This window comes from Trachypithecus francoisi, unplaced genomic scaffold, assembly GCF_009764315.1.
Source record: "Trachypithecus francoisi isolate TF-2019V2 unplaced genomic scaffold, Tfra_2.0 Lachesis_group10, whole genome shotgun sequence".
Lineage (NCBI taxonomy): Eukaryota > Metazoa > Chordata > Mammalia > Primates > Cercopithecidae > Trachypithecus > Trachypithecus francoisi.
This window is the reverse complement of record NW_022681455.1, coordinates 34,019,202-34,043,267: the sequence shown is the minus strand read 5'-3', so window position 1 is coordinate 34,043,267 and position 24,066 is coordinate 34,019,202. Positions and strand designations below refer to the sequence as shown.

General features: G+C 55.3%; 1 protein-coding gene across 8 annotated transcripts in view; it reads left to right on the top strand.

The window, feature by feature from the left end:
* The window catches only part of GRM4 (glutamate metabotropic receptor 4), a 125,026-nt gene that overhangs the window by 29,161 nt on the left and 71,799 nt on the right, over nt 1–24,066 (top strand). The window contains exon 1 of one of the 8 annotated variants that reach the window (XM_033216832.1): nt 7,657–7,845. The exons of 6 other annotated variants lie outside the window; for them this stretch is intronic. In XM_033216832.1, coding sequence (XP_033072723.1) covers nt 7,747–7,845 — 99 coding nt within the window. In that variant the 5' untranslated portion in view covers nt 7,657–7,746. Of the gene's footprint in view, nt 1–7,656; nt 7,851–24,066 lie in introns of those variants that run through there. One more of the 8 variants, XM_033216833.1, reaches the window with a different exon arrangement.

The window sequence follows — 24,066 nt, the reverse complement described above, 5'->3', positions numbered from 1 at the left end:
CAAATAGTTCACAATTTACAGCTTTCACAGTCACTTCTTGATCATTCCACACAAGAATCCTACAACGCGGTCAGGATGGCTTTTTTATAGATGAGGAAACTGAGGCCCAGAGAAGTTAATGTGTGGGGGGCCACCTCAGCCAGTTAGAATCAGAGCCGGGCTTCAAATCAGGGTCCCAGGCCCCCAGCACAGTGCCCTGCCCCTGCACACACCTGAAAGTCATGAGTGTGTCCTCCTAGTCCAGCAGCTCTTAGTGCAGGAGCCTATGGGTGCTTTGCAGGCTGGAATCGGGTCAGCCCTTGCTCTATCCCATTAAGCACGGAACAGGCAGCCATGGGTCCCTGTGTGAGTGTGGCTTGATGTCCCTTAGGCCCTTTCTGTTGTGCTGGTTATAAAAGCCAGCATGTTTGTTGCAGGTTTGGAAGAAAACAGAAAACCATGAAGAAGCAAATTGAAATTGCTCACTCATTCTGCTATCCAGGGTGACAGCTTTGATACGTGTGTGTATTTCCTTCTAGCCTTTCTTCTGTGTAATTTACCAAATTGAGATCACAACATCTATATTGTTCTATAGCCAGCTTTTGTCCACTAGACTACAGTGGTGAGCATTTTCCAATATCCTTGATTAGTCTTTGAAGCCTGGCATTCATTCAATGGCTAGGTCATCACCCATGGGGGGCCCTCGCATCTTTCATGTACCACGTCTCGCTGGTGGCTGGATGTGAGGTCTTGGGGCTGCTTCCTTGGCTGCATATGTGCATTTCCAGTGGCCTCTCTCTCCCTGAGGAGATGCGATGGTGCAGCCTTGGGTGCTGGGTGGTGAGGAGCAGGAGGTGGGAAGCCCTACCTAATTGGAGTGGTTATCCTGGGAAAGACAGGTGCTCAGGTGAGCTCCCCGTGGGGGCGGGTGAGGAGGTGGATGTGGCAGGTGGACTGTAGGAGGTAGCCAGGTGTCCCAGGTGATACTTGGGGTGCTGGATGAACTGCAGGCATGGGAGCCAGGGACCGTGGCTTCACTTCATGCGTGCTCAGGATGAAAGCCCCCTAAACCCCAGAAATTCAACTCAGGGATTTAAATCCAGTGTGGCAGCTGAGGGAGTCGGTGGGCAGGGAGCCAGGCTGGCAGGGAGGGATGACCTCACAAGTATCCTTCACTATGGACAGGTGGGGTTCATGGCAGGGGGGCCTGGTAGAAGGAGGCAGATACCCCTGAGGCTCCCAGGTTAGCACGGCCTTGGAAGCCCTTTTGGACTGGCCCAGCCTGTCTCGCCCACCTCATCTTCATTCCCTCCCTCCGGCCCTGCCATTTTCAGTTCCATTTCCCCCTAGGCCAGTCTCTAAATCCCCCCAGCTTCCCATGTGCTGGGCCTCTGCTTCTGAGGGTCCACCTGCCCTGAAGAATGCTCTGTCTGCCTTTTCATTCCTTTACATTTTTCTTTAAAATGGAGGTACAACTTATACACTGTAAGATACACAAATTTCAGGTGCATGACTCGTTGAACTTTTATAAACGCATGTGCCCGTATCAGACAGAGAACATTCTCAGTGCCCCAGAAAGCTCCCTTGAGCCCCTCCTAGTAATATCCTCTCCTCCCCAAGGATAATCAATAGCCTGATTTCTAACTGTGTACTGGTGTCGCCTGGTTTTGAGCCTCATGTAAAGAGAATCGTGCAGTGAGGTTTTTATGTCCGCTTCTTTTGCTCACATTGTCTGCGAGAACCCCCTGGAGTTGGGTCTGTTGGTGGTTTGCTCGCTGCTATTGCCCTGTACTCTTTCATTGTATCATTGTTTGGGTAATTCATAATTTATTTACCCTTTCTGCTGCCACTGGACATTTGGGCTGAATCCCGTGTTTGGCTATTATGAATAGAGCCGCTCTGAACATTTGTGTCCTTTAGTGGATGTAAACGCTCGTTTCTCATATACATATTTTAAGTGGAATTGTTGGCTCGTAGGTTGCATGAATGATTAGCTTAAGGAGGTACTGCCAATCATTTTCCCAAAGAGACTGTACCTTCTTGCCACCTTTCTTTGCTTTGGTAATCCCACATTTGTTTTGAGGCCCATCTCCAATGCCCCCTCTTCTGCTATCCTGAAGAGAATAACCCTGGTTACTGGGGTGTCAGCTTTACGAGGCAAGGTCGTGTCTCTCTTCTTCCCTGCTGTGGTCTCCCGTGCCTGGAACATAGTAGATGCTTAATAAAATGAATGATTGGATTTATGTGTCTGGCATGTGCTAGGTGTTTTCACAGGTTATCTTGTGCGAGTCACCCGCTAGGAAGTCAGTATCACTGGCCCCATTTTACAGGAGAGGAGACTGAGGCTTGCTCAGAAAGCAGTGGAGGCCTGCGGCGCTGCCTGTCCCTGAAGCCGGTGCTCATTCTGCAGTTCTAGGCGGCATGTGTTTAGAATTTCTTGCTCTTTTTCAGCTCGCCCACTTTGATTTCACTCGGCCTCATATTCTAGTCCGGGGGTTGTTGAATTAAATCTCGTGGGTGACCCAGTTAGTTTGTGACCCAGCCAGCTCCTGAAGGATCCGTCAGCTCTTTCTTCATTCTGAGCCTGTGCCCCAGAATCAGGGATTTCCAGGTTGGACAAGGGTGGTGAGACCGCAGAAAACCCACTTGTATATAGTTAAAGCCCTCTTCTGGTGCAGCCAACATTGGTACCTCATTTTTACCTTTTCAAAGTCCCTTTCCACTGATTGACCGTCCGTGGAGGTCACAGTCTGGCCACTTCATTTGCATTCTCTGAGTGATAACAAATGGAGCCCAGGGAGGTGTGATGTGTCCGCAGTTCCTCCTGGAGCCTGAAGAACTAGGGTGAGAACCTGGAATTCCTCCTCCAGCCTCGCGCTGTACAGTTATTTAGGGAGGGCTGGGAGCAGGCAAAGGATTGGAGTTAGGCCCAAAACCCAGCAAGGCTTGTCCCGGGGCCCCTTTGGGAAGCTAGAAAGGCTCTTTCAGAGCATCGATTTACTAAATGGTCTTTTAGAGGCCTGAAAGGTTTGCCGAGTGTCTCGTGGCAGACCCCTGGAGGCTGCTGTCCAAGGTCCTGAACCAGGGCCTCGTGGCTGGGAGCGGGGGAAGGGGCAGCAATTCCCAGAGGATGAGCTCCTGCCAGTTTTGGTGGGAGCTGGGCATGTGGCCGGGCAGACGGTGCGGGTGCCGTGATATTTTAATTGAAGCCTGGAGACAAGGTTGCTCTCTCTACTGCGCTAACAATGTAGGGAATAAATAATTCAGCAGTGGCTGTGTTGTGCCTGCTGTCCTCACCCACGGGGGTGGCCACACACATGCACACACACACACACACACACACACACACGCACACATGCAAGCTGTGGAGTGGGCCAGGAGCTGCTGTTCTGGCTGGTGGCTGGCCCAGAGGCAGCACATTGCCATTTAGGCAGGGCCCTGACCGCCTCTCAACCCTGATGAATGGTGAATCTCTTTGCACCCAGGCAACCCCTGAGGAGAGGTTAGCAGAATCTGGGGACAACTGCTCCTGGGTGCAGTGAATAGTGGCACTTAAAGGTCCGTTTGTCCTCAAACCAGCCTGAGATGCTGGCGACCTGGAGGAAAGGCCCCTCTTAATGGACACGCTCCCTGGGCTGTGTTTTGAATGGATTCCATTTGATTCAGCAAACATGTATGGAGCTCCAAGTTTGTGCAAGATACTAGAGCAGGTGGTGGGGATGGGCAGGATTGCCAAGTGAATAAATCTGGGTCCTTCCTGGATGGGGAGGTGTGACGGGCATGTGATTTGCCACAGCTCGAATTGGGGTGTGGGAGGGCTGTGAGGGGTACAAGCGAGGGTCTAGGGGCTGGGAGGAGGATGAGGGCAGTTCTGACGAGGTGTGCATGGGACAGCTCTTGTCAGAGGTGGAGCTGGGCAGTGTCCTCAGGGCAGAGGGTGGGCACAGGTGGGACCTTGGGCTTGTCTGTGACAGAGATGTGGCATGTGGGAGGGTTGGGCAGGGGGTAAGTGGAGAGGGGCTGGGGGACATCGGGGGGCTTAGGTCAAGAAGGTGGACTTGATCCTGCAGGATGGTGCCTGCCTGGATTTGGGAGTTAGAAGTATTCCTTTGGGTGTGGACTGGAGGGTTGGTTACAGGGCAAGCCTGAAGCTGAGAGAGTGATGAGGAGACGGATGGAACAGTTCAGCCTGGAGATGATGGTGGCCCGGATAATGGCCTTATGCATGGAGACATCCATTGGTTCATATATCCACCAAATAGTTGGTGAGCATCTTTTAGGAGCAGATGTTGGGTTGGGCTGAGAATGCAGCAGAGTAAGCCAAACACATACCGTCCTTGCCTACACAGAGCTGACCTTCTGGACAGGGGAGAAAGACAGGAGACATGGTGTAATCATTTACATGAGTGGGGACAGGTGCTGTGGAGGGGACCTGCCCAGGGCCAGGGGCTAGAGAGTGGTGAAGGGGGGGAAGGGTTCTTGTACACAAGGCAGTCAGGGAAGACCTGGGTAGGGGACTTTGGAACACAGACCCAGGTGAGTGAGGAAGGCAGCCCGGTGGCTGAGTGCTGTTTTGGGTGGCAGGCACAGCCAATGCAAAGGCCCTGAAGCAGGAATGTTTTTGGCCCATCTGAGGAGCAAGGGAGTTGCTCAGAGGGGAGGGGAAGCTGTGGCAGGGCTGGGTCAGCAGGGCCTGTGGGCTCTGAGACAGAGGAGGACTTTTACTCCAGGTGCAGTAGATAGTCTTGGAGGGTTTTAAGCAGAATGACACAATTAGACTTACGTTTTAAAAAGTGCTCCCTGGCTGCCATGTGAGGACCAGATTTGTCTGTTAGAGCCTTCAGCTGCACCCTGCTCCCTCGCTTCTCCTTCCTCCCTTCTCCCGTCACTCCTCCCTGAGGGTCATCAGCCTCAGTCCTGCTCCACAGAAAGCCCCCGAGGAGGCTTTCAGAGGGCTGGGCAGTTCTGCAGAGCCCCATCCTCCCTCCAAGTCCCACCCCAGTCCTCAAACCTCAGCCCAAGCTGGGACCTCCAGTTACTGCTAGAAAAACCCTGCCCAAGAACCTGCGTCTGTTTTCCTTATAAAGTGGGCATTTCGACAAATATCTCCCTACCTGGGTCGACGTTAGGTTTAAATGGGGGAACATGGCCAGGCGCGGTGGCTCAGGCCTGTAATCCCGAGGTGGGAGAATCACTTGAGCCCAGGAGTTCGAGACCAGTCTGGGCAACGTAGTGAGACCCCATCTCTGCAAAAAAATTTAAAAATTAGCCAGGTGTGGTGGTGAGCACCTGCGGTCCCAGCTTATCAGGAGGCTGAGGTGGAAGGATCGCTTCAACTCAGGCATTTGAGGCTGTAGTGAGCTGTCATTGCACTGTTGCACTCCAGCCTGGGCAACATCTCTAAAATAGAAATACATGAAAAGAAAGGAAGGAAGGGAGGGAGGGAAGGGAAGGAAAGGGGGAAGGAAGGGAAGGAAGAAAGGGAAGGGAGGGAGGAAGGAAGGAAAACAGAAAATGTATGTAAAAGCTGTAAATGGAAGGCCATTATTATTGCAATTTTCAAAGCCAGAGGGAATGACCAAAGGGAATGGTTAAGGACAGACCCTGAGAGCAGTTGTTTAGCAACCTGTGACTCCAAAAGACGGTCCTGGTGAAAACATAAATGGATTCAAAGCTTCAGGGAAGAGAAGTTTGGGGAAGCAGATGCCTAGCGAACTGACAGAGGAAGTTAGGGGTATGGGAGCATCCCTGGCCGAGAGGTGCAGTGAGGGCATCTGTGTCACTCCCATTCTTGGTATTTCATGCCCTGGGCCCCAGGCAAAGGAGGGAGCCAGGCAGGGGATGGGGCGGGGGGCTGAGTCCTGTTTTCACTACAGGTGTTTCCTGAGCCTCTCCTGCCACCTCCAACCCCTTCCCACCAAGAAGCTGGGGCCAGGATAGTTTCCAGCTGGAACCTGCCATGGGCACTAAAGTGTCCTCATTTTGGGGGAAGCTCACACTCCCCACCTTCCACACTCAGGCCCTTCTGTCCCCCACAGAGAAACTGATGAGTCCCCCCAGCTGCATCCGATAAGACCCAACAACAGGGACCTCCCTCTCTCCCACCTCAGGAGGGTGGTTGAGTTAACTGCCTTTCATATTTTTGGCAGAGAGCTGTCAGTGAGACCCAAACAGGGAATGCACTAATTGAGGGGCTCCTTCTGGGAAACCCTCTGATTGGCATCCAGGAATCATGGGTCTGCCATGGCCGCCAGCCCGGCATGGCTTATAGAGCTGTAAGCAGGGAGATGCTGCCTCCCTGGGGCGGGGGAGAGGAGGAAAAGAAAGGGCCTGTTTAATTTAATTCCGTGTTTTATCACTCGTTGGATAAATAACCTTCATTAAGATGGAAGGTGGGGGGATGGACAGGGAGAAGTTTGATTAATTTCAAGCTGGTTTCTCATTTGTTAATTTTCTCCCAGTTCAGCAGGATTATTAAAACAAATTACAGGCACTGCTCTCTCCTCCCTGGGCTGAAGCAGGGCTCTCAGGAGTGGTCATGTCCCCCCTTCCACTACGTTTATTTGGGTGCAACTTGGGGTGAGTGAGGAGGCCTCCCCATTTCAGAATCTCCGGGCGAGGCTCCTTTTCTTATTGAGAAACCTCAATAAGATCTGGACAATCAGGAAGTGGAACAGGTGGGGGTGTGCCTGGTCTGGGCACCCTCCCCCAGGGAGTGCCAATTCCTGGGCAGGCTGGTGACTGAGGAGAGAGGCAGTGCTGCCAAATCCAGCCCATGGTGCCCTGGGGGGCAGCCTCTGGGCATCCCCAAGCTGGTGCCAGTGCCCAGCGACCTTAATCCTCCTCCATCCCCACTGCCACCTGGCCGCTGCCCATGTTGACCCCCACCCAGCACATCAGCTTTCACCCACCTGGAGCTCTGCCCCTGCCCGGCTGATTCTCTCATGGACAGGACCCAGCCCTACAGAAAGCTGTCCCCTGCTGGGGTGTTGATGGGGGACAGCACTTTCCTGCCTACCGTGGGCAGTTAAGAGTTCCAGCTGCTTGATGGGCAGCGGGGCAGGATGGCAGGATCTGGGGTGGGTTATGAACACTCTCGTGCTCCCCAAAATGCATAGCATTTCCTTAATGCTGCCTTCACCAGTGCTGACTCTATGTGTGTGTTTGTGTGTGTGTTTGCACGGTTGGTTGTACTTACCACCAAGAGCCCTGTGAGTATGAGTCCAAGAGTGGCTCCTCATACACATGTGGGCACACCTGCCTGAGCCGCTGCTCCTGAATGTGTGTGGGGTGGGGGTGTGTAGGGATGCTCAGTGCACCTGTGTGCCTGAGTGACCTTGCCTGTCTCAGAGCCCTGGCTCCTGGAAGGGCTGGATCCTGGTGTGTGTGTGTGTGTGTGTGTGTGTGTGTGGTGTGTGTGTGTGGTCGGTGTATGTCTCCTCCTCCCTGGCCCCTGCTGCTGTCAGCTGATACGCAGATGCATGAGACAGATTGTCTAGAGCTGCCCCCAGCCTTGGGGAGACTGAGGGTGCCCATGGGGAGCCCTGTCTCTGCTTGGCTCCTTGTAGTCTGTGGGGCACAGGGTTCCCCTGGAGAGAGGCTGTCCCTTGTGGGCTCTGACTGTCACTCCCAACCTGCCCTGGGGGGATCTTCTGCTGTCTCCTCACCTCCAGGCCTGAGCTAGAGGAAGGCTGGGCAGAGGAGAGCTGCCAGGCAAGACAGATGGCCTGCAGCCTGGGCCAGGGAGGGGCACCACTTTGATCTCTGATGCCTTGGGGGACTCTCGGGCTGCAGGTGCTACCAGCCCAGCACCCAGGCATGGCGGGGAGGCTGAGGCAGACACATGCTCCAGGAGAGACGTGTCATGTAAGGTGGGGCTGAGAAGGGGTATGGTAAGGGGGCAGGGAGCGGGGTTGCTGTGGCTGAGATGTTCAGCAACAACCTCTCTGATAATGTGACGTTTGATTAGAGATGTGAATGGTGTGAAGGAGGACATTCTGTGGAAAAGCCCGATTGGCAGAGGGCACTGCACACGCAAACGCTGTGAGGCTGGCCATGCTTAGGGTGCTTGGGGACTGTCGCAGGAGGCCAGTGTGGCCAGGTCGGTGGGGGAGTGGGGCTGGTAAGAGCAGAGGTAAGTGAGGCAGCGGAGCCGACGCAGGGCCAAGGCTTTCCTTCAATGTGGGAGGGCTTGGGACAACAAGTGCGTTTTTTTTTTTGGTGGTTGTTTTTGAGACAGGGTCTTGCTCTTTCACCCAGGCTGGAGTGCAGTGGCACAGTCATGGCTCACTGTGGCCTCAATCTCCTGAGCTCAAGCGATCCTCCTACCTCAGCTTCCCGAGTAGCTGGAGCTATAGTTGTTCTCTACCATGCCTGGCTAATTTTAAATTTTTTGTGGAGACAGTCTTGCTGTATTGCCCAGGTTGGTCTTGAACTCCTGGGCTCAAGCAATCTGCCTGCTTCAGCCTCCCAAGGGACACCATGGTTTAAGTGACGGTTGTGCCTGAACATGTGACCCACTGTGTCCCACATGTGTCCGTGTGCACATGTGTGGACCTAGACCACCAAGGGAAGGGGAGCAGGCTGCTGGGGAGGTGTACATGGAACAGAGAGTCAAAGAGCCTTGGCGGTCCTTCCAGCTGAGGGCACAGGCAGGGTCTCCATGGCTCCAGAGAACTCGGAACCACATGAAAGTGACAGGGAGGCAGACTTCAGCTCGGTATCCTGAAAGCCTGGCAGCCGCAGATGCTGGAATTGACTACTGTGTAGAGTGGTGAGCTGCCTGTCGCAGGAGACAGGCGAGCAGAAGCCAGAGGCCCCAGTCAAGGATACCATAGGGGGTAATCCTGCCCTCCACAGTTAAGAGTCTATGGTTAAAGGCCCCCTTCCAGGAGACATGGGTGGGTTTGAACAGAAATCTGCTTTTGAGACTGGGCAGCAGGCATTGTGGAGGTCTTGGAGGACTGGGCAGGGCTTTAGGCCCCTCTTTGAATGTACTCTGCAGATGCCCACTGTCTGCTGGTACCCGGGAGGCCTGGCTGTGCCTGCTGACTGGGGTGGCAGGCCTCTCTGCAGGCTGTGCTCCAGAGGCAGCCCCTGCAGGGACCCAATGAGGCCTGGGTTGGTGGTGGCAGAGCTTTGCCAACCTTCTGCCTTTTATGAAGATTCTGGGGCAGGGGCCTGAGTGGGTGGGACAGGGTGGGAAGGGCTAAGATCAACGAGGGGTTGGCATTAGTGGGCCTGGGCTTCAACCAGCTGCTGGCAGCTGAGGACAGCAACTTCTCTCTAGTGCCCAGGTCCTCACCCTGAGTGGCGGGTAATAATTCCTACTGGGAAGGGCTGCTATAGGGGTGGCATGAAGGGAGATGACGGTGGAAAGCACTATCACAGGTGGGTCCCTGGAGCAGACCTGAGTGAGGGTTGCAGGTACTCTACCTGAGAGGGGACCTCGAGGTGCACCGGTACAAGAGGGGAGGTGAGAGGGAGGGATGGGGGCGCTGGTGCCAGTGCCTTCGTGAGCAGAAGACCTCGGTGGGCAGCCAGGAGATGGCGGAAGCAGATCCTCAATACAGGGCAGGGGCTGCCCTGTTCTCTGCCACGCCCCAGCACCTGGCACACTGTGGGCACTGAACTGGACATTGGAAGGTCTCTGCAGGCGTGGAGGGAAGTAGAAGGGCTGTGGGAGGGGCCCACCCCAAATCAGGGGCCCACCCCAAATCAGGGGCCCACCCCAAATCAGGTCTGCCATCCTTCCAGAGAAGCTGGGAGGTTGGATTTCTGGGCTGAGGATCATAGGAGGCAGCCACAACAGAGCCAGAGGGTCTCAGGTGATTCCATCCAATCCTTATTTCTCTGTGGAGGCAGCATAGTGTGATGGCAGGCAGAGCCCGTCTGTGAGGGTTCAAGCCCCGGCTCAGCCACTTACCAGCTGAGTATCTCTGGGCAAGTCCCCTCAGCAGTGCACTGGGCTAGGCACTAGCAGCTCTGTCTGCAACAGGTTTCTGGTGAGGCCTAAATAAATTAATGCATAAGCAGTGTTAAGAGCAAAGCTTGACACATCATAAGTGCTTGAGAGCTGTTAACTCTTATTATAGTGGCTGTTAGGATTATTCGATGAGAAACCTGGGGCACAGGAAGGAGGACCGGCTGCTTTGAGGTCATGCGGTGAGTTAGAATTCAGGTCTTCCCATCGTGGCAAGCTCACGGAGCTGCGGAGTGTGGCAATGGCAGAAGTGGGGCAGGGTGGCCTTCTTCTCCTGCTCTGGGCTGGGTCCCTGCCCCTCCTCACCCTGCCTGTGCCGCAGAGGTAGCTAGAGAACCCACAGCACCCCTGTTTTCTTGAAAGAATGGGCTTGGCCCAGAGGGGAACCATGCAGCTGGCCTTGGAGAACTTGTTAGCCTTGTCTCCTGGCTCCAGGCCCTTGTGTTTTTGGTGTGCTCAGTGTCTAGGCAAGGGCTTGTCAACTGTTTGTCACAAGGAGACACCCAGGAGCCAGAGGGTTTGAGGGAGGGTCATATTTCTCTCCATCTCCATAGACACCCCGGTCCAGGCTGCTGTCTCCTCTCACCCGGACCACTGCAATGGCCTCCCGCTGGTATCCAGGGCCCATCCTGCCCATCATGCTCTGTCTCCCATCCTCTGTTTTGGCCTCTCAGTTTCTTGAACCTGCCATGGGCCCTTGGCCACAGGGCCTTTGTACCTGCTGCGCCTTCTGTCCGGGATGTGCTTCCCTCCGCTCTTCACCTGGGTTTTGCCTACCTATCTTCCAGATGTCAGCCAAATGCCGCCTCCTCAGGGGAGCCCTCCATTGCTACACTGACCAGATCCAGGACCTTGTTCCAGGCTCTCATCCCCACCGCCTCTCGGACATCATGATTTTGTGTGTGTTGGTGTGTGGGTCTGGTGGGAGGCCAACTCTCCTGCTGGACTCAGTTTTACGAGCTCACAGCTTTGTCTGCTTTTGCTTACTGTGGCCTCCTGGTGCTTGCCGTGGTGCCAGGAGCATAGAGGTGCTCAGGAGGTATATTCTGAATGTGTCCATCGTGGGGTGGAGCCATATTGCCTCCCCCCTTGCCAGGTGCTAGAGGGAGTGGAAGGTTACCATGAGTACCTGTATGTGGGCCCCTTCCTGCGGGCACCACCAGAGATCAGGTCAGAGCCAGGGGCTGCCAGTGTCCAAGGACAGCCGTGGAAGGCAGCCAGGAATCGGGCAAAGATCCTTTGGGATCCTTCTCACCCCTGGCTTCGGAGATACCCCCCGCAGGCTGAGTGCTCAGCAGCCAGCTCTGCCCCAGGGCCATTGAGGCCATGCTGGGCGGAGGGAGGGGCCAGCCTCCAGGCGCCTGTGTTCTTGGCTGAATTGCTGGCTGCTTGGCCCATCCATTCCTCAGCTGCCTTATCCACACCAGACCAGGAGTTTCCAAATTCTCTTTGGAAGCAGAAAATTTCCCCCAGCAGAATCTTGAAGAAACCTGATGATGAGAAGCAGGTGAAAGCCGACCGTTGCTCAGGCTCACCTGTTTGTAGTTGTCATTAATATTTATTTGCAGAACCTGCAAGATGGCGATGTGGGTGCCAGGCACTGTCCTAAGTCCCGGGGCTCTAGCAGTGAGCAAGGCGGATCTATCCCCTGCCCTCAGGGGGCTGATGTGCCAGTGAGAGGCAGACATTCCTCACTAGATGCGTGAATGAAAGGTGTGGTGTTGCAGGAAGTAGTGTGTGGAAACAGACAGTGCAAAGGCCCTGAGGTGGGCTCCTGCCTGTTCAGGAACAACATGGATGTTGGAATGGCTGGAGCAGGGTGAGTGACGGGGAGGGTGGCAGGAAGGGAGGCCAGGGGGCTAATGGTGCAGGTCATGTAGAGGCTTTGGGAGCCATTGAAAGACTGCGGTTTTTACTCTATGAGAAGGGAGCCTTTTTTCTTTCTTTCTTTCTTTCTTTCTTTCTTTCTTTCTTTCTTTCTTTCTTTCTTCTTTCTTTCTTCTTTCTTTCTTTCTTTCTTTCTTTCTTTCTTTCTTCTTTTTTTTTTTTTTTGAGACTGAGCCTTGCTGTCTCCCAGGTTGGAGTGGAGTGGCGCGATCTCAGCTCACTGCAACCTCCGCCTCCCGGGTTCAAGCGATTCTCCTGCTCCAGCCTCCCGAGTAGCTGGGATTACAGGCACCGGCCACCACACCTGGCTAATTTTTGTATTTTTGGTAGAGACGGAGTTTCACCATGTTGGCAAGGTTGGTCTCAAACTCCTAACCTCAGGTGGTCCACCTGCCTTGGCCTCCCAAAGTGCTGGGATTATAGGCATGAGCCACCATGCCTGGCCATGATGGGATCCTCTTTTTTTTTTTTTTTTTTATTTGAGATGGAGTCTCGCTCTGTTGCCCAGGCTGGAGTGCAGTGGCCGGATCTCAGCTCACTGCAAGCTCTGCCTCCCGGGTTCATGCCATTCTCCTGCCTCAGCCTCCCAAGTAGCTGGGACTACAGGTGCCCGCCACCTCGCCTGGCTAGTTTTTTGTATTTTTTAGTGGAGACGGGGTTTCACTGGGTTAGCCAGGATGGTCTCGATCTCCTGATCTCGTGATCCGCCTGTCTCGGCCTCCCAAAGTGCTGGGATTACAGGCGTGAGCCACCACGCCCGGCTGGGATCCTCTTAAAGATAGGAGCCCTGTGGTGTCACTTGGGTTTTAATTGGGTTCCTCTAGCTGCCAGGTGGGAGTGCACTGTGGATGTGTGTGGGAATGGCAAGCGTGGGAGGCAGGAGACCAGCAGGAGGCTAAGGGCCCTGTTGTGATAGCCCAGCCAGAGATGCTGGAGCTGTGGACCTGGGCGGTCCTGATGGAGGAGGTGAGTCGTGGTTGGATTTTGGATCTCTTTTCAAGTACAGCCAACAATATTTGCTGATAAATCATGTTTGGGATGTGTGAGAAAAAGACTCAAGGACTTTGTCAACACTCTGGCCTGCACAGCTGGAAGGCAGAGTAGCAGTTACCTGGCGGGGAAGGACTTTGAACCTGCTGAGTTTGGGACACCCATTGGATAGCCCAGGGGAGCAGCAGCTGGATGGGAGCCTGGAGCTCAGGGGTGCATGCTCTGTCTCCTCGCCTGCCGTGGTGAGATCTGGTGAACCCCTGAGAGGGCAATCCCAGGCCCCAGCGAGTGAGTGGAGAGGCAGACAGAGGGAAGGGAGCGCTGAGCCCTGGGGGCCACCAGGGTCAGATCAGGGACAAGAGGCAGGACGAGCAAAGGAAGCTGAGAGGAAGGAGGGGACCAGGAGTGTCAGGAGTGGGACCACCAAGCAAGGAAGGGACTACCCGGGTCAAATACTGCAGTGGGGCCAAGTGCAACGAGGACTGGCATTGGGGAGAGGGGACTGAGCATCCCCAGCCGCAGCTCAGCACCCCCAGCCTGGCCGGTCACCTAGCCTTGCCTGCATCTTCCTTCCCAGCTGGTTTTTGGCCCCCCTCCCAGGGGTCAGGCTCCCTTTCCCCAGTGGAAGCCCCCAGAGCCCCAGGAGGGCCTTCTCTATGCCAGCCTGGGGCTGCCAGCCTGGCCCTGGCCTGGCTGTGATATAAATTATGGGGAAAGATGGTGATGTGACTTTTATCGGCTCATGTGTTCAATAATGGTAATACATCCCATTATATCATATTATATTAATATAGCGCAATATATTACACACAGCACTGCACATTAACTTGACTCGAGAGCGCACTGGGCAGACACCATGGTTAATTTTCTCAGCCTAGCCACGCCCCGTTGCCGGCACTCAGTGCTCCTGGTGATGTGGTCATCAGGACATGGGGTGCAGTTACGGACACCCCAGGCGCCACACTGAGGTTTTCCCAGACCCACCCCTGCCTGTGTGAGGATTGTCGGCTTTTGGAGAAGGGGCTTTCGGATGTTGTTTCTCCCACCTTGTGGAGGCCCCTCTGTCCTTACCCGTGAGTGCAGCAGTGGTCATCTAATTAAGCCCCCATTGAACAGATGCAGAAACCGAGGCTCATAGATGTGAAGTGGCGCCCAAGGGATGTGGTGGGGAAAGACCTGCAACAGGGACTCTCAGCTCCCCATCCGGGCTGCTTCCTGGGTGCGGGGATGGTGTAGGCAAAGGGCAAGAGGCTGGGAATGGACACGCAGTGTGTGCCAGGTGGGGAGGGAGCAGAGGGTGAGAGGGCTCAGGGGCTTGGGCCAGACAGACCTGGGTTCAAATCTCATTTTGCCACTTGCTGTGTCATCCTGTTTCCATGTATTCTTGGGCCTCCATTTCCTCATCTGAAAAATGAAGGTAATAAGTAGTGTTCGCTTCATGGGATTATTGTGTGAGGGAGAAGTGAATAATCCACATGAAGTGCTTGGCACAGAGTAGGTGCTCGTTAGCCGACAGTCCTGTTATGATGACATGAACACTCCAGTAGCCTCGTGCTGCTGCGGCCTCCCGCCCACTGGCAAGGATGCCTGGCCCTGGCCCAGCCTGCTGCGTGTCCCCAGCCCTGGGGAAGCCCGCCCTGCCCCACCCTCAGCCTGGCCCCTTTGGGTCCCGCAGCCTCCCTGGGCTGCTCCCAGCTCTCCCTGCCCCTTGGACATTTGGGTGTGACCTAGGGTCAGCATTGCCTGTGTCCTGGCCCACAGACAGCACCGTGGCACAGAGGAAGCCCGGCTTGCCATTGGGTGGGCCTGTGTGTGAGCCCGGGCACATTCCTTAGCTTCGGAGGGGCAGCTTCTCATCTGAGGATCGGGCTCCAGCTTCCTACCTTGGGGCCGTGGTGTGGGTTACCAAGCAAGGCTGTGCATGAGCCTCTGCCGCACCTCCTGTGTGTGAGAGAGGTGCATGGCTGGCTCCGAACGTCTGGGCCAGTTCCTCCCCTCTCCCCAGGCTTCTGTAACACCCATTCTCCCTCGGGACCCTCGCAGTGCCTGACACATGCCAGTCTCTCACCATGGTGCCTGCGGACAGATGAGGAGACTGAGGCTCACAAAGGAGGTGACTTGCCCAAGGTCACCCAGCGAGGCAGCTTCTTACCTCTGAAAGTTGGACTTTGAGCCCTCCTTGGAAAAGGGGGCATGGCTGTGCCCCTTGGGGCTCCTCGATGGGCCTCTGCCCTGCCCACCTGGGCTCCTCCTGGCCTCCCCCGACGGATCACTGTTGACAAGGTTACCGAGTCAGCATGTAAAACCTGCAAACGTGAGTGTAATTTATTGATCTACATTTCGCCTATAAAATAGGACAAGTGCTGATTTGAGGATCGAGTTTGCTCTCCCTCGTCCGCCGCCTCCGCCCGCTCTCTCGCTCTCTCGGGCGCTCTTATCTGCGGCCCTGCCTCTGAGCCTGCATCGAGCCGCCTCCTTTGTCAGCCCCGCCCAGGCTCTCCACTCCATGCCCTCTATTCTTCTCCAGCTTCCATGCCTTATCGGGCCCCTCTTTTATCCTGGGCTCCTAAGAAAACATATAATGTTTAAAAGGGTGAGACAAGGGACTGAATAAAGCACTTTCTGGGGAAATATTTGTTCAAAGGCCTGTTGCCTGCGTCTGTCTGGTTCTCTCCTGGAAAACATAATTCTGAACAGGCCTGGAAATTAATCCAAGTGTCCGCTTGTTCTCCTGATAAGAGGCTGGGCAGAACCCGGGGATGGGGAGACAGCGGTGTCATGGGGCAGCTTCCCAGCATTTGCTTCTGGGGGTGTCAGTGGGGGACACAGTATGACAGCTCCCAGGAGGTGAGGGATGCCAGAGGGAGGGTCCTGCCTGAACCCAAGAGGGAGGAAGGAGACCTCAGAGCACCTTCTGTGTGCTGGGCACTGCCGTGGGTGGCCCACTTACTGCAGAGTGACGCCACTGGCTTGCCCAGGTGCAGCGTCAGACCATGTGAGAATTGGAGCTGCTGACCAGCTCTGTGACCTTGGCAAGGCCCTGAGGCTTTGGGCCTCGGCTTCCTCACCGGCTGAAGGCACTTCAGCACTGAGGTGCTTGTCTCATGGGCTGGCTGTGCAGAGGGAATGAGGTGTCCCCTTTTTTCAATGAACGCCTGTCCTGTGCCAGGTGTCTGAAGACACAGTGGGGGAATAACATGAAGCCCCAGGCTGACGTTTTGGAGGGAGATGGATACTAAATGAATTAAGTAAGGAAATATAGTGTGTTAGTAGGTGATCATTGTGCAGAAAATCAAAGCAGAGGAGGTGAAGGTGGGGTGCAGGGGAGGGAGGTGGGATTGGTCAGGGAAGGCCTGCCTGAGAAGAAGACATTTGAGCAAAGTCTTGAAGTGAGGGATGAGAGGGAGCGAGCCACATGCATATCTGGGGGAAGAGCATTCAGGCAGCGGAACAGCCAGTGCAAAGGCCCTGAGGCTAAGTGTGCTTGGAGAGCTCGAGGCACAGTAAGGAGGCTGGCGTGACTGAAGCTGAGTCAGTGAGGCCAAGCTGGGAGTGGTTGGAGATGAGATCAGAGGTGTTGAGCATGAAAATGCTTTGTTAAAATGCCAAATGTTGCGGGTAATTCTGACAGACTGCTCTGAGCTGAGCCGTAAAGGGCATTTTATTAGCACCTGGCAGGGGCTCCCAAAGGAAGGCTGGTGTGTGAATTTTGCAGGAAGCGGGGAGGCCTGTTATTGCTCCTGTACCCTGCACACCTTAAATGCCCCAGTCCTTCCCGCTGGCTGCAAGATGGTGCAAACTCTTCCCAAGCTATTTCCCCATGATGGTGCCAAGAGAAAAAAGAGGACCCTTGGGACTTCAGGGCCATGCTGTGGGGGTGGAGGACAGGTAAGGATCCTAGTGAGGGACCCTGACCTGGCCACTAGGCACAGGTGGCAGTGGTGGTCCACAAGTCCTGGCCATACCCCTGGCCTCCGCGAGAGAAGTCAGGGGCCACGAGATCACTCTCTGGTAGCCTCATGTGGGGTTGGTGATCCTAATTAAAAGTTCAGATGCAAAAGGCTTGATGATGGAATTTCTAATTAAATCAATTTCATCTCTTCTGGGAGACAGGTTTGCATATAATAAGCATGAAATTGATAATTATGTATAGAAACTAGCTATTGCTCAAAGCAGAGCCATTTTACACAACTTTCCAGGGCTCCTGCCCGATGTTTTGTGTTGGAGACGAGTGGGCCACTTCAGCCCTTAATTTGACAGCCAGGAGTGGAGGTGGGGGCTCAGCAAGGAGAGGAAGCAGGGCTAGTCTCCCGGCTGCTGCCCTGAGGATCCTGCCCCACAAGATGGGGGCGGCCTTCTCACTAGAGGCTGCAGCGTCACCCTCAGATTCACGGTGTATGTGTGTAGATGTTGCATGTGTGTGTGTAAATGCATATGCATGTGTAGGCTCACCGTGTACAGAGGAGACAGGTTTTACCTGACAGTTAGCAGCATGGAGTCTGCAGCTAGTCTGAGTTCAAATCCTGGCTCAGCCACTCACTAGCTGTGTGAGCTTGGGCAAGTGACTTAACATCTCTGTACCTCAGTTTCAGAAAAATGGGGAGAATAAGAAGGCCCACCTCATAGTGCTATTATTAGATTGAAGGTGTTAGGGTGCATGAAGCTACTTAGGACGGTTCTTGGCACATAGTAAGCACCCGATAAGTGTTAGCTCTCATGATGATGAGGATTGCATGTATGTGTGTGAATTTAATTCAATACAATTCTGCCCAAACCAGCCTGTGATGAGTGTGAACTTGACACATCCAGGGCCTTGAGGTGGAGATAAATAAGAGTCATTCCCAGCTCTCCCAGAGCTGGAGCCTAATGTTTACCACTCCTTGGGTCTGTCAGCATAAGCGAGGTGATGCTGCCGTAACAACCCTCAAAGCTCTGTGGCTTAAAATAGCATCAGCTTAACTCTTGCTGTGTTCTCTGGGGGTTGGCTAGGCACTCTGCTCTGGGACCCAGGCTGGGCTGGAACATTGCTCAGGGGCCCATTGCTTATAGTAGCAGAGGAAATGTGTACCCTGTAGGTCTCAGGACTGCAGTTCAGTGCTGTGGGACAGAAGCGATGGGCATGCTCTGCTCTCAGCTCATTGTCCACAACTTTTCAGGTGGCCCCAAGAAGGCAGAGATCTTGAAATGCTTGGCTGATGGCTCTTGCCCAGCACCCAGCATGAGTTCTGTGTGTATTCATTCACTATCGATTGTCTCTCCCACTCGGATGTCAGTTCCAGGAAGGCAGGGATCATGCAGAGTACTCAGTGGGTGCTCAGTAAACCTGGTCAAGTGAGTGAATTAATGAATGAGCAGACAGAGCTTTGGAGGAGCATGGGTGGATTCTGGGAGAGCGTATGGGGGGAGGCTGGTGGCCACAGGAGCAGCTGAGGCAAAGGGACCGCATGGGCCTCATGGCCAGTTCTACTGTCTTTGATGATAGTGCCTGCAGCCTAGGACACTCTGACGTGCACTCTCCATCACAGAGGGGAAACTGCCGGTCACGGTGTGATAGGAAGGGGGCTGTATCGTGGGGGGCATAGGTTACAGGGGCAGAGAAGGGCCAGAGCAACCCTGGAACTGGGCAGAGGGGCGGTCCATCTCCAGGCCGGGGTGAGGAGCAGAGCAAGGGAGGCCAAGGGCCCTGGGTTGGCAACTGCAGCTTCCTCAGCTACCAGGGAGAAGGCCGAGTCCGGGCTGGTCCAGGGTGGGCCCTCGCAGACTGATCAGTTGCACTGGGGCATAGGCCGGCCGGCCAGGGCCAGACAGGGGCACAGGGTCAGGTCCCAGAGTGACTGGATGCTCAGGGCAGGAGTTGGCAGCTGGTCTGCGTCCACAGAGCAGAGGAATCGATCTGATTAATGAGGGCGTCAAGTCCTGAGGTGAGTGCCTAGGCAGGCCTGATTCGAATTCCTGGAGGGTCTGTGGGGAAGGGGCTGGTGTTCCCCAGATGGCTCTGGCGGGTGTCAGGGAAGGCGGCATTGAAGGGGAAGAGCCCCAGTGTGTGTCCCTGGAGGAGTTGCTGGGGTAAGGACAGACAGTCTCCCGATCTGGGGCCTATCCTGCTGCTTCCAAAGACCACCCAGTTGTGCCCACTCAGTCCTCTGCCCAGGTGCCCCCCGCCATTTCCTAGCCTAGGCCTTGTTCTTTGGTCACTGGGGTCAGGACAGCTCCATGGAGGGCATGGGTGTGTGAGGCCTCCGTGGGGCTGTCCCAAGCTGTCTGGGTTACTCTAACCTTCTGCTCCTGAACCCAGTGGTGTGCATCAGCGATGGGCCTGGTCAGGGCTGAAGGCTGGGGACAGCTGGCGTCCTCTCCGTGTGCTGGCCTCACCCTACTCCCTCTGCTGCCTCCCTGCACCCCCTGCTGGTCCCCACTCTCTCTGTCACCACATATAATTGATCCCCAATGCTGTGAGTCTCCCGCTAAGTGCCTGCCACCCACCTCCCCTCCACCCCAAAGCCCCTATCCCAGATCAGGCAGCGTCAGCTACTGTCTGCAGTGCACTCCCCGCCTCCTCCTGGACTGCCAGGCCTGCCTCTCCAGACTCTTCCCCTGCAGGCTGAGGGCCATTCTGACCACCTGTACCCCTGCCCAGGCTCCCTCCACAGCTCCCCTGGCTCCCAGGAAAGTCCCGCCCTCCTTAGCAGGGCCTGGGAAGCCCCTGTGGCTGGGCCCCTGCGCACAGCCAGCCTGGCCCCCAGGCCCTGCCATTGTTCCCCTCACCCTGTGGCTCTTCCCTTGCCCATGGGAGATTGGGGGGAATCTTTGTTCTCCCAGCCACAAGTCTGACTCCCCCAGCTAGGCTGATTCTCTGAGTGTTATTTCAATTTGTGTCCCCAGCACCTGGCCAGAGGGATGCTCAGGTGCTCTGTGAAGGGGAGCCCTACTGAGTGTGCAGGTGAGACCCGCTCCCAGCCCGCAGATGGAGGGAGGAAGGAAAGGGCAGCTGGCAACCCCTCCTCTTGCACCTCTGGCCGTCTCGCCCCAATCTCTGCAGCTAAGGCCCTGTGGGGGAGGCTGCACCACTCAGGCCCCTGAGGAGTCAGGGTGGGGGATGTTGCAGGCAAGGCCTTTGGAAGCCGGCACTCTCCTCCTCTTTCTCTGAACCACACGTTCCTGTCCACCACAGCTTTCATGTACCTAAAAGCATCACTAGCTTTTATCTGTGAAGCAAACAGCTGATGCTGAGAGCCTGGCGGTGGAGGGCCTAAAGCAGCCAGGATCAGAAGGGCAAGGAGCATGCAGCCAAGCCTGGGGCTTGTGCCGGCCCGCGCAGGCTCCCCTGCTCCCTGGGCGATAGGGGCTGCGCCGGCCAGGTGGGGATCTTAAGGTCTGCCTGGGTCCTGGCTGGGCCTAGGCTGGTGGCCAGAGGTGGCTGCAAGATCCCAGATTCAATCTGTGGTGGCGTGGCCTGGCCTGTGGGTGGGACAGAAAAAGCAGAGTCAGCAGGTAGGGTGGGGCAGAGCTGGAGGCCTGCAGGGTGTGCCCAAGAGGGTGGAAACAGGGGCCCGAGCAGCTCAGTCAGCACCTTGTTTCTGACATCTCCTGATGGGGATACTCAGAGGACACTATCATCTCTCCAGGCCTCAGCTTCCTCATCTACAAAATGGGCACAATGATCCTAGCCCTGCCTTTCTCTCTAATAAGAATATCTGGCATTTGCCCAGGGCCCCCATGCGCCGGCCTGTTCTAAGCACTTTTTGTGTATTTGCTGATGCAGTCCTTTCTGTTGTGATTGTGATGACTTTATGGGGAGGAAACTGAGGCCCAGAGAGTTCACTGGATTGCCTAAGGTTGCACAGTTGGATAGTGAAGCTGGGTCACAGCCCCGGGCAGGGTGGCTCTGATGGGTGCTGGACACTTACATGCTGTGCCAAGCATTACGGCAGAGGAAGAAAGGCAAGGTGCTTTTAACAGAAAAGGTCACAGGAAGAGGAGTGTGGGTTTTGTCAGGTAGCCCCTGGGGTGTCTGTGGTGATGGCCCTGGACATCTGGTCACTTGACTTGGGGCATACGAGGCCTTGTGGGGGTTGTGGTGGGGATTTCAATCCTAACTGAGTCGAACAGTCTTGAACAAAGCTCCAGCCTTCAGAGACCCTGAGTACTGTGCTCCGGGTGGGCACTGAGACGCTGGACACATTCCCTGCCCTCCAGCATCCTTGTTCCACCTTTGGATGGCGTGGGATGTGGACCAGTTGCCCTCAGTGGATTTTCAGATGCTGCGGTTCTGGGAACCAGTTACCCAGAGCTGGAGCTGTGGCGTTCTGGGTCACTGCCTGTGTGCTAGCCGGTATCAGCATGCCTGGGCTGGTTGTGTGAGGCTGCTGGCTGGGCCTGGGGCAGCCCGAGGGCAGATCCAGGCACTAAACACATGTGTGTGCCTGGACACACACATGCACACATGCTCACACACACAGGCATGCACACATGTTCACACACAGGCATACACACATGCTCACACACACACAGGCATGCACACATGCTCACACACACAGGCATGCACCATGATCACACACACACACACACAGGCATGCACCCTGATCTCACACACACACACAGGCATGCACCATGATCACACACACACAGGCATACACACATGCTCACACACACACAGGCATGCACACACACAGGCACGCACACATGCTCACACACACAGGCATGCACCATGATCACACACACACACACAGGCATGCATCATGATCTCACACACACCACACAGGCATGCACCATGATCACACACACACAGGCATACACACATGCTAACACACACAGGCATGCACCATGATCATATACACACAAGCATACACACATGCTCACACACATCAGGCATGCACACACGCTAACACACACAGGCATGCACCATGATCACATACACATACACACACACAGGCATGCACCATGATCTCACACACACCACACACACACACAGGCATGCACACATGGCCTTTGCACTGGCTGCTCCCTTGGCCTGAAACACCTTGGCCTCAAATACCCCTCCCTGCTGGGGTCCTGACAAAGACATCGCCCTGTAAGAGAGGTCTCTCCTGGCCACTCTGCAACACTCAACTTTCTTTTTTTTCCTTTCTTTTTTTTCCTCACTCCTTATCCCCATCTAACAGACTCAGAAGCTTATGATGCACCTCTGCATGACCTGCCTTCGTCTAGATTGGAGCCCACTGAAGGCAGTTGTCCATAGTCCATCCCCAGCCCTCAGAACTATGCCTGGAGGCCGTGGGTGCTCCATGCCTCTTTGTAGGAGGAATACATGAATGAATGTGCAGGGCACCCATGTGCTCAGGACACATGCTATAGCCTATGCGCCCACGTGCATGTGTGTATGCGCGCACACACACTCAGATGTACTTGAAATCCATCTTCATTGTTGCTTCAGTTCGGAAGCAGCTTTTGTCTTTCCTCATGTGGCATGGACCTCCTTGTCACTCTAGAAGCCAGAGACAGGGGAAGAGGGAGAGAGGTTTCTTCATGCATCCTCCCACCCCTCAGTCACTCACCCCTTACCTCAGCCGAGGCTCTCCTGGGTGGCGGCTGCAGGCACACTGTGTGTCACTCCAGGGGGCCGTACAACCTACCCCTCATCAGGGGGCCCAGACAGTGGAGCACTTTTTGCACAGACACTTTCTGCCGTCTCTGCTGGTGTCTCCCAGGATGCAGTGGGTATTGACTAGTGTTTGGGGGTGGGAAGAATCTGGTTCACCTCTGCCTCTCTCCATGTGGCCTTGCCTGCACAGGCTGGGGTGCTTAGAAGGCCTGTTGAATTGATGAGTAGGCAGAGAACAGTAACACAAGGAGGACGTGCCTGGTGCCCTTGGAGCGGCCGCATTCAGTGCTGTGGAAGGCTAGGCCCCCTCTGAAGGATGAGGGCTCAGGGAAGGCTGCCTGGAGGAGGTGACATTTGAGTTGGGCCTTGATGAGCAGGGGGATTTGGATGTGGGAGATGAGGTCATGGGCTCTGGGGACAGAGGAAGATAGACAAAGAGGAAGGAGAAAGGGACAGACAGAGGGACCTAGAGCAGGATGCCTGTACTTGGTCAGGGGCTGCTGGAATCTGAGTTCTGACTCTTGCCCCATGAGGGTGTGACACAAGCTGCTGCGTCCCCAGCACCTGGAACAGTGCCCAGTGTACAGTAGGTGCTCAATGTGTTGGGTGAGGGAAGCAAAGGAGGCAGAGGGATGGAGCAGCTGGCACCGGGGCTGGCACCGCTGTCTCCCTCCCCTCCTGCTGCTGCTGTTGGGAGAGGAGAGGAGCGTTCTCTGAGGAGAATGTAAATTGCACGTCCCCCTCCTGCTTGGGCTGGGCTGCGGAGACAGTGGGAGTTGAAGAGACGTCAGAGCCCCACATGGGCCAGGTTGTCACAGTCACCTGCTTAGACGCAGACATGGCTCCCTGCCCGCCTGTGGCGGCCCCTGACACCTCCTGCCCCCCATCCCTCCACTCCAGTTTGGGGTAAGAGAGCCTTGGAGAGCCCGATAGCATTCCCAGGATGTCCGTGTGACAATGACAATGACAACAATGAGACTATGGAGAGAGCATGTGATGGGAGGAGGCCGGAAGAGAGGGAGAGTCCTAGGAGGTACAGTCAGAGAGAGGCAAGAGAAGGCGATTGCTGCCAGAGGAAGTTTAGCGGAGGAATGGCAGCTCCTCTAAGAGCTGACCCTCAGTGCTCACCGCCTGCCAGGTGCTGTTCTGAGTGCTTTGCCTGAATTCCCTCATGTGACCCTCACAGCCTTAGGAGACAGCTATTGTAATTATTCCCATTGTGCAGCTGAAGAAACTGAGGCCAGGGGAGGTGAAGTAACTTGCCCAAGTTTTTTTCAGCTGGTGAGAGGCAGAGCTGGAATTTGAGTTTAAGCAGTGTAGCTCCCCAAATTCTGCTTGAAACTGTCTCCCTAGGAAGTGTGGGAGGGGCTGGAGCTGAGGAGGGAGGCGGGTGGGAGAGCAGACAGGAGAGGCTGGCAGGTGGACACATCACAGGAGGCTGGCTTATCCCCGGCATCCTGTTCAGGAGCCTGATTCCCTCAGCCGCGTCTCAGGGTTGGGTTCTTGTTCCAGTGTCTCAGGAATTACTGGGGGAAGGTCAGGGGCCCCTCCTGGGCTCTTGAAATCAGGGGCCTGGGGCTCTTCTGCAGGCTGACATGCGTATCCTACAGGAGCACATGCTTGGCCT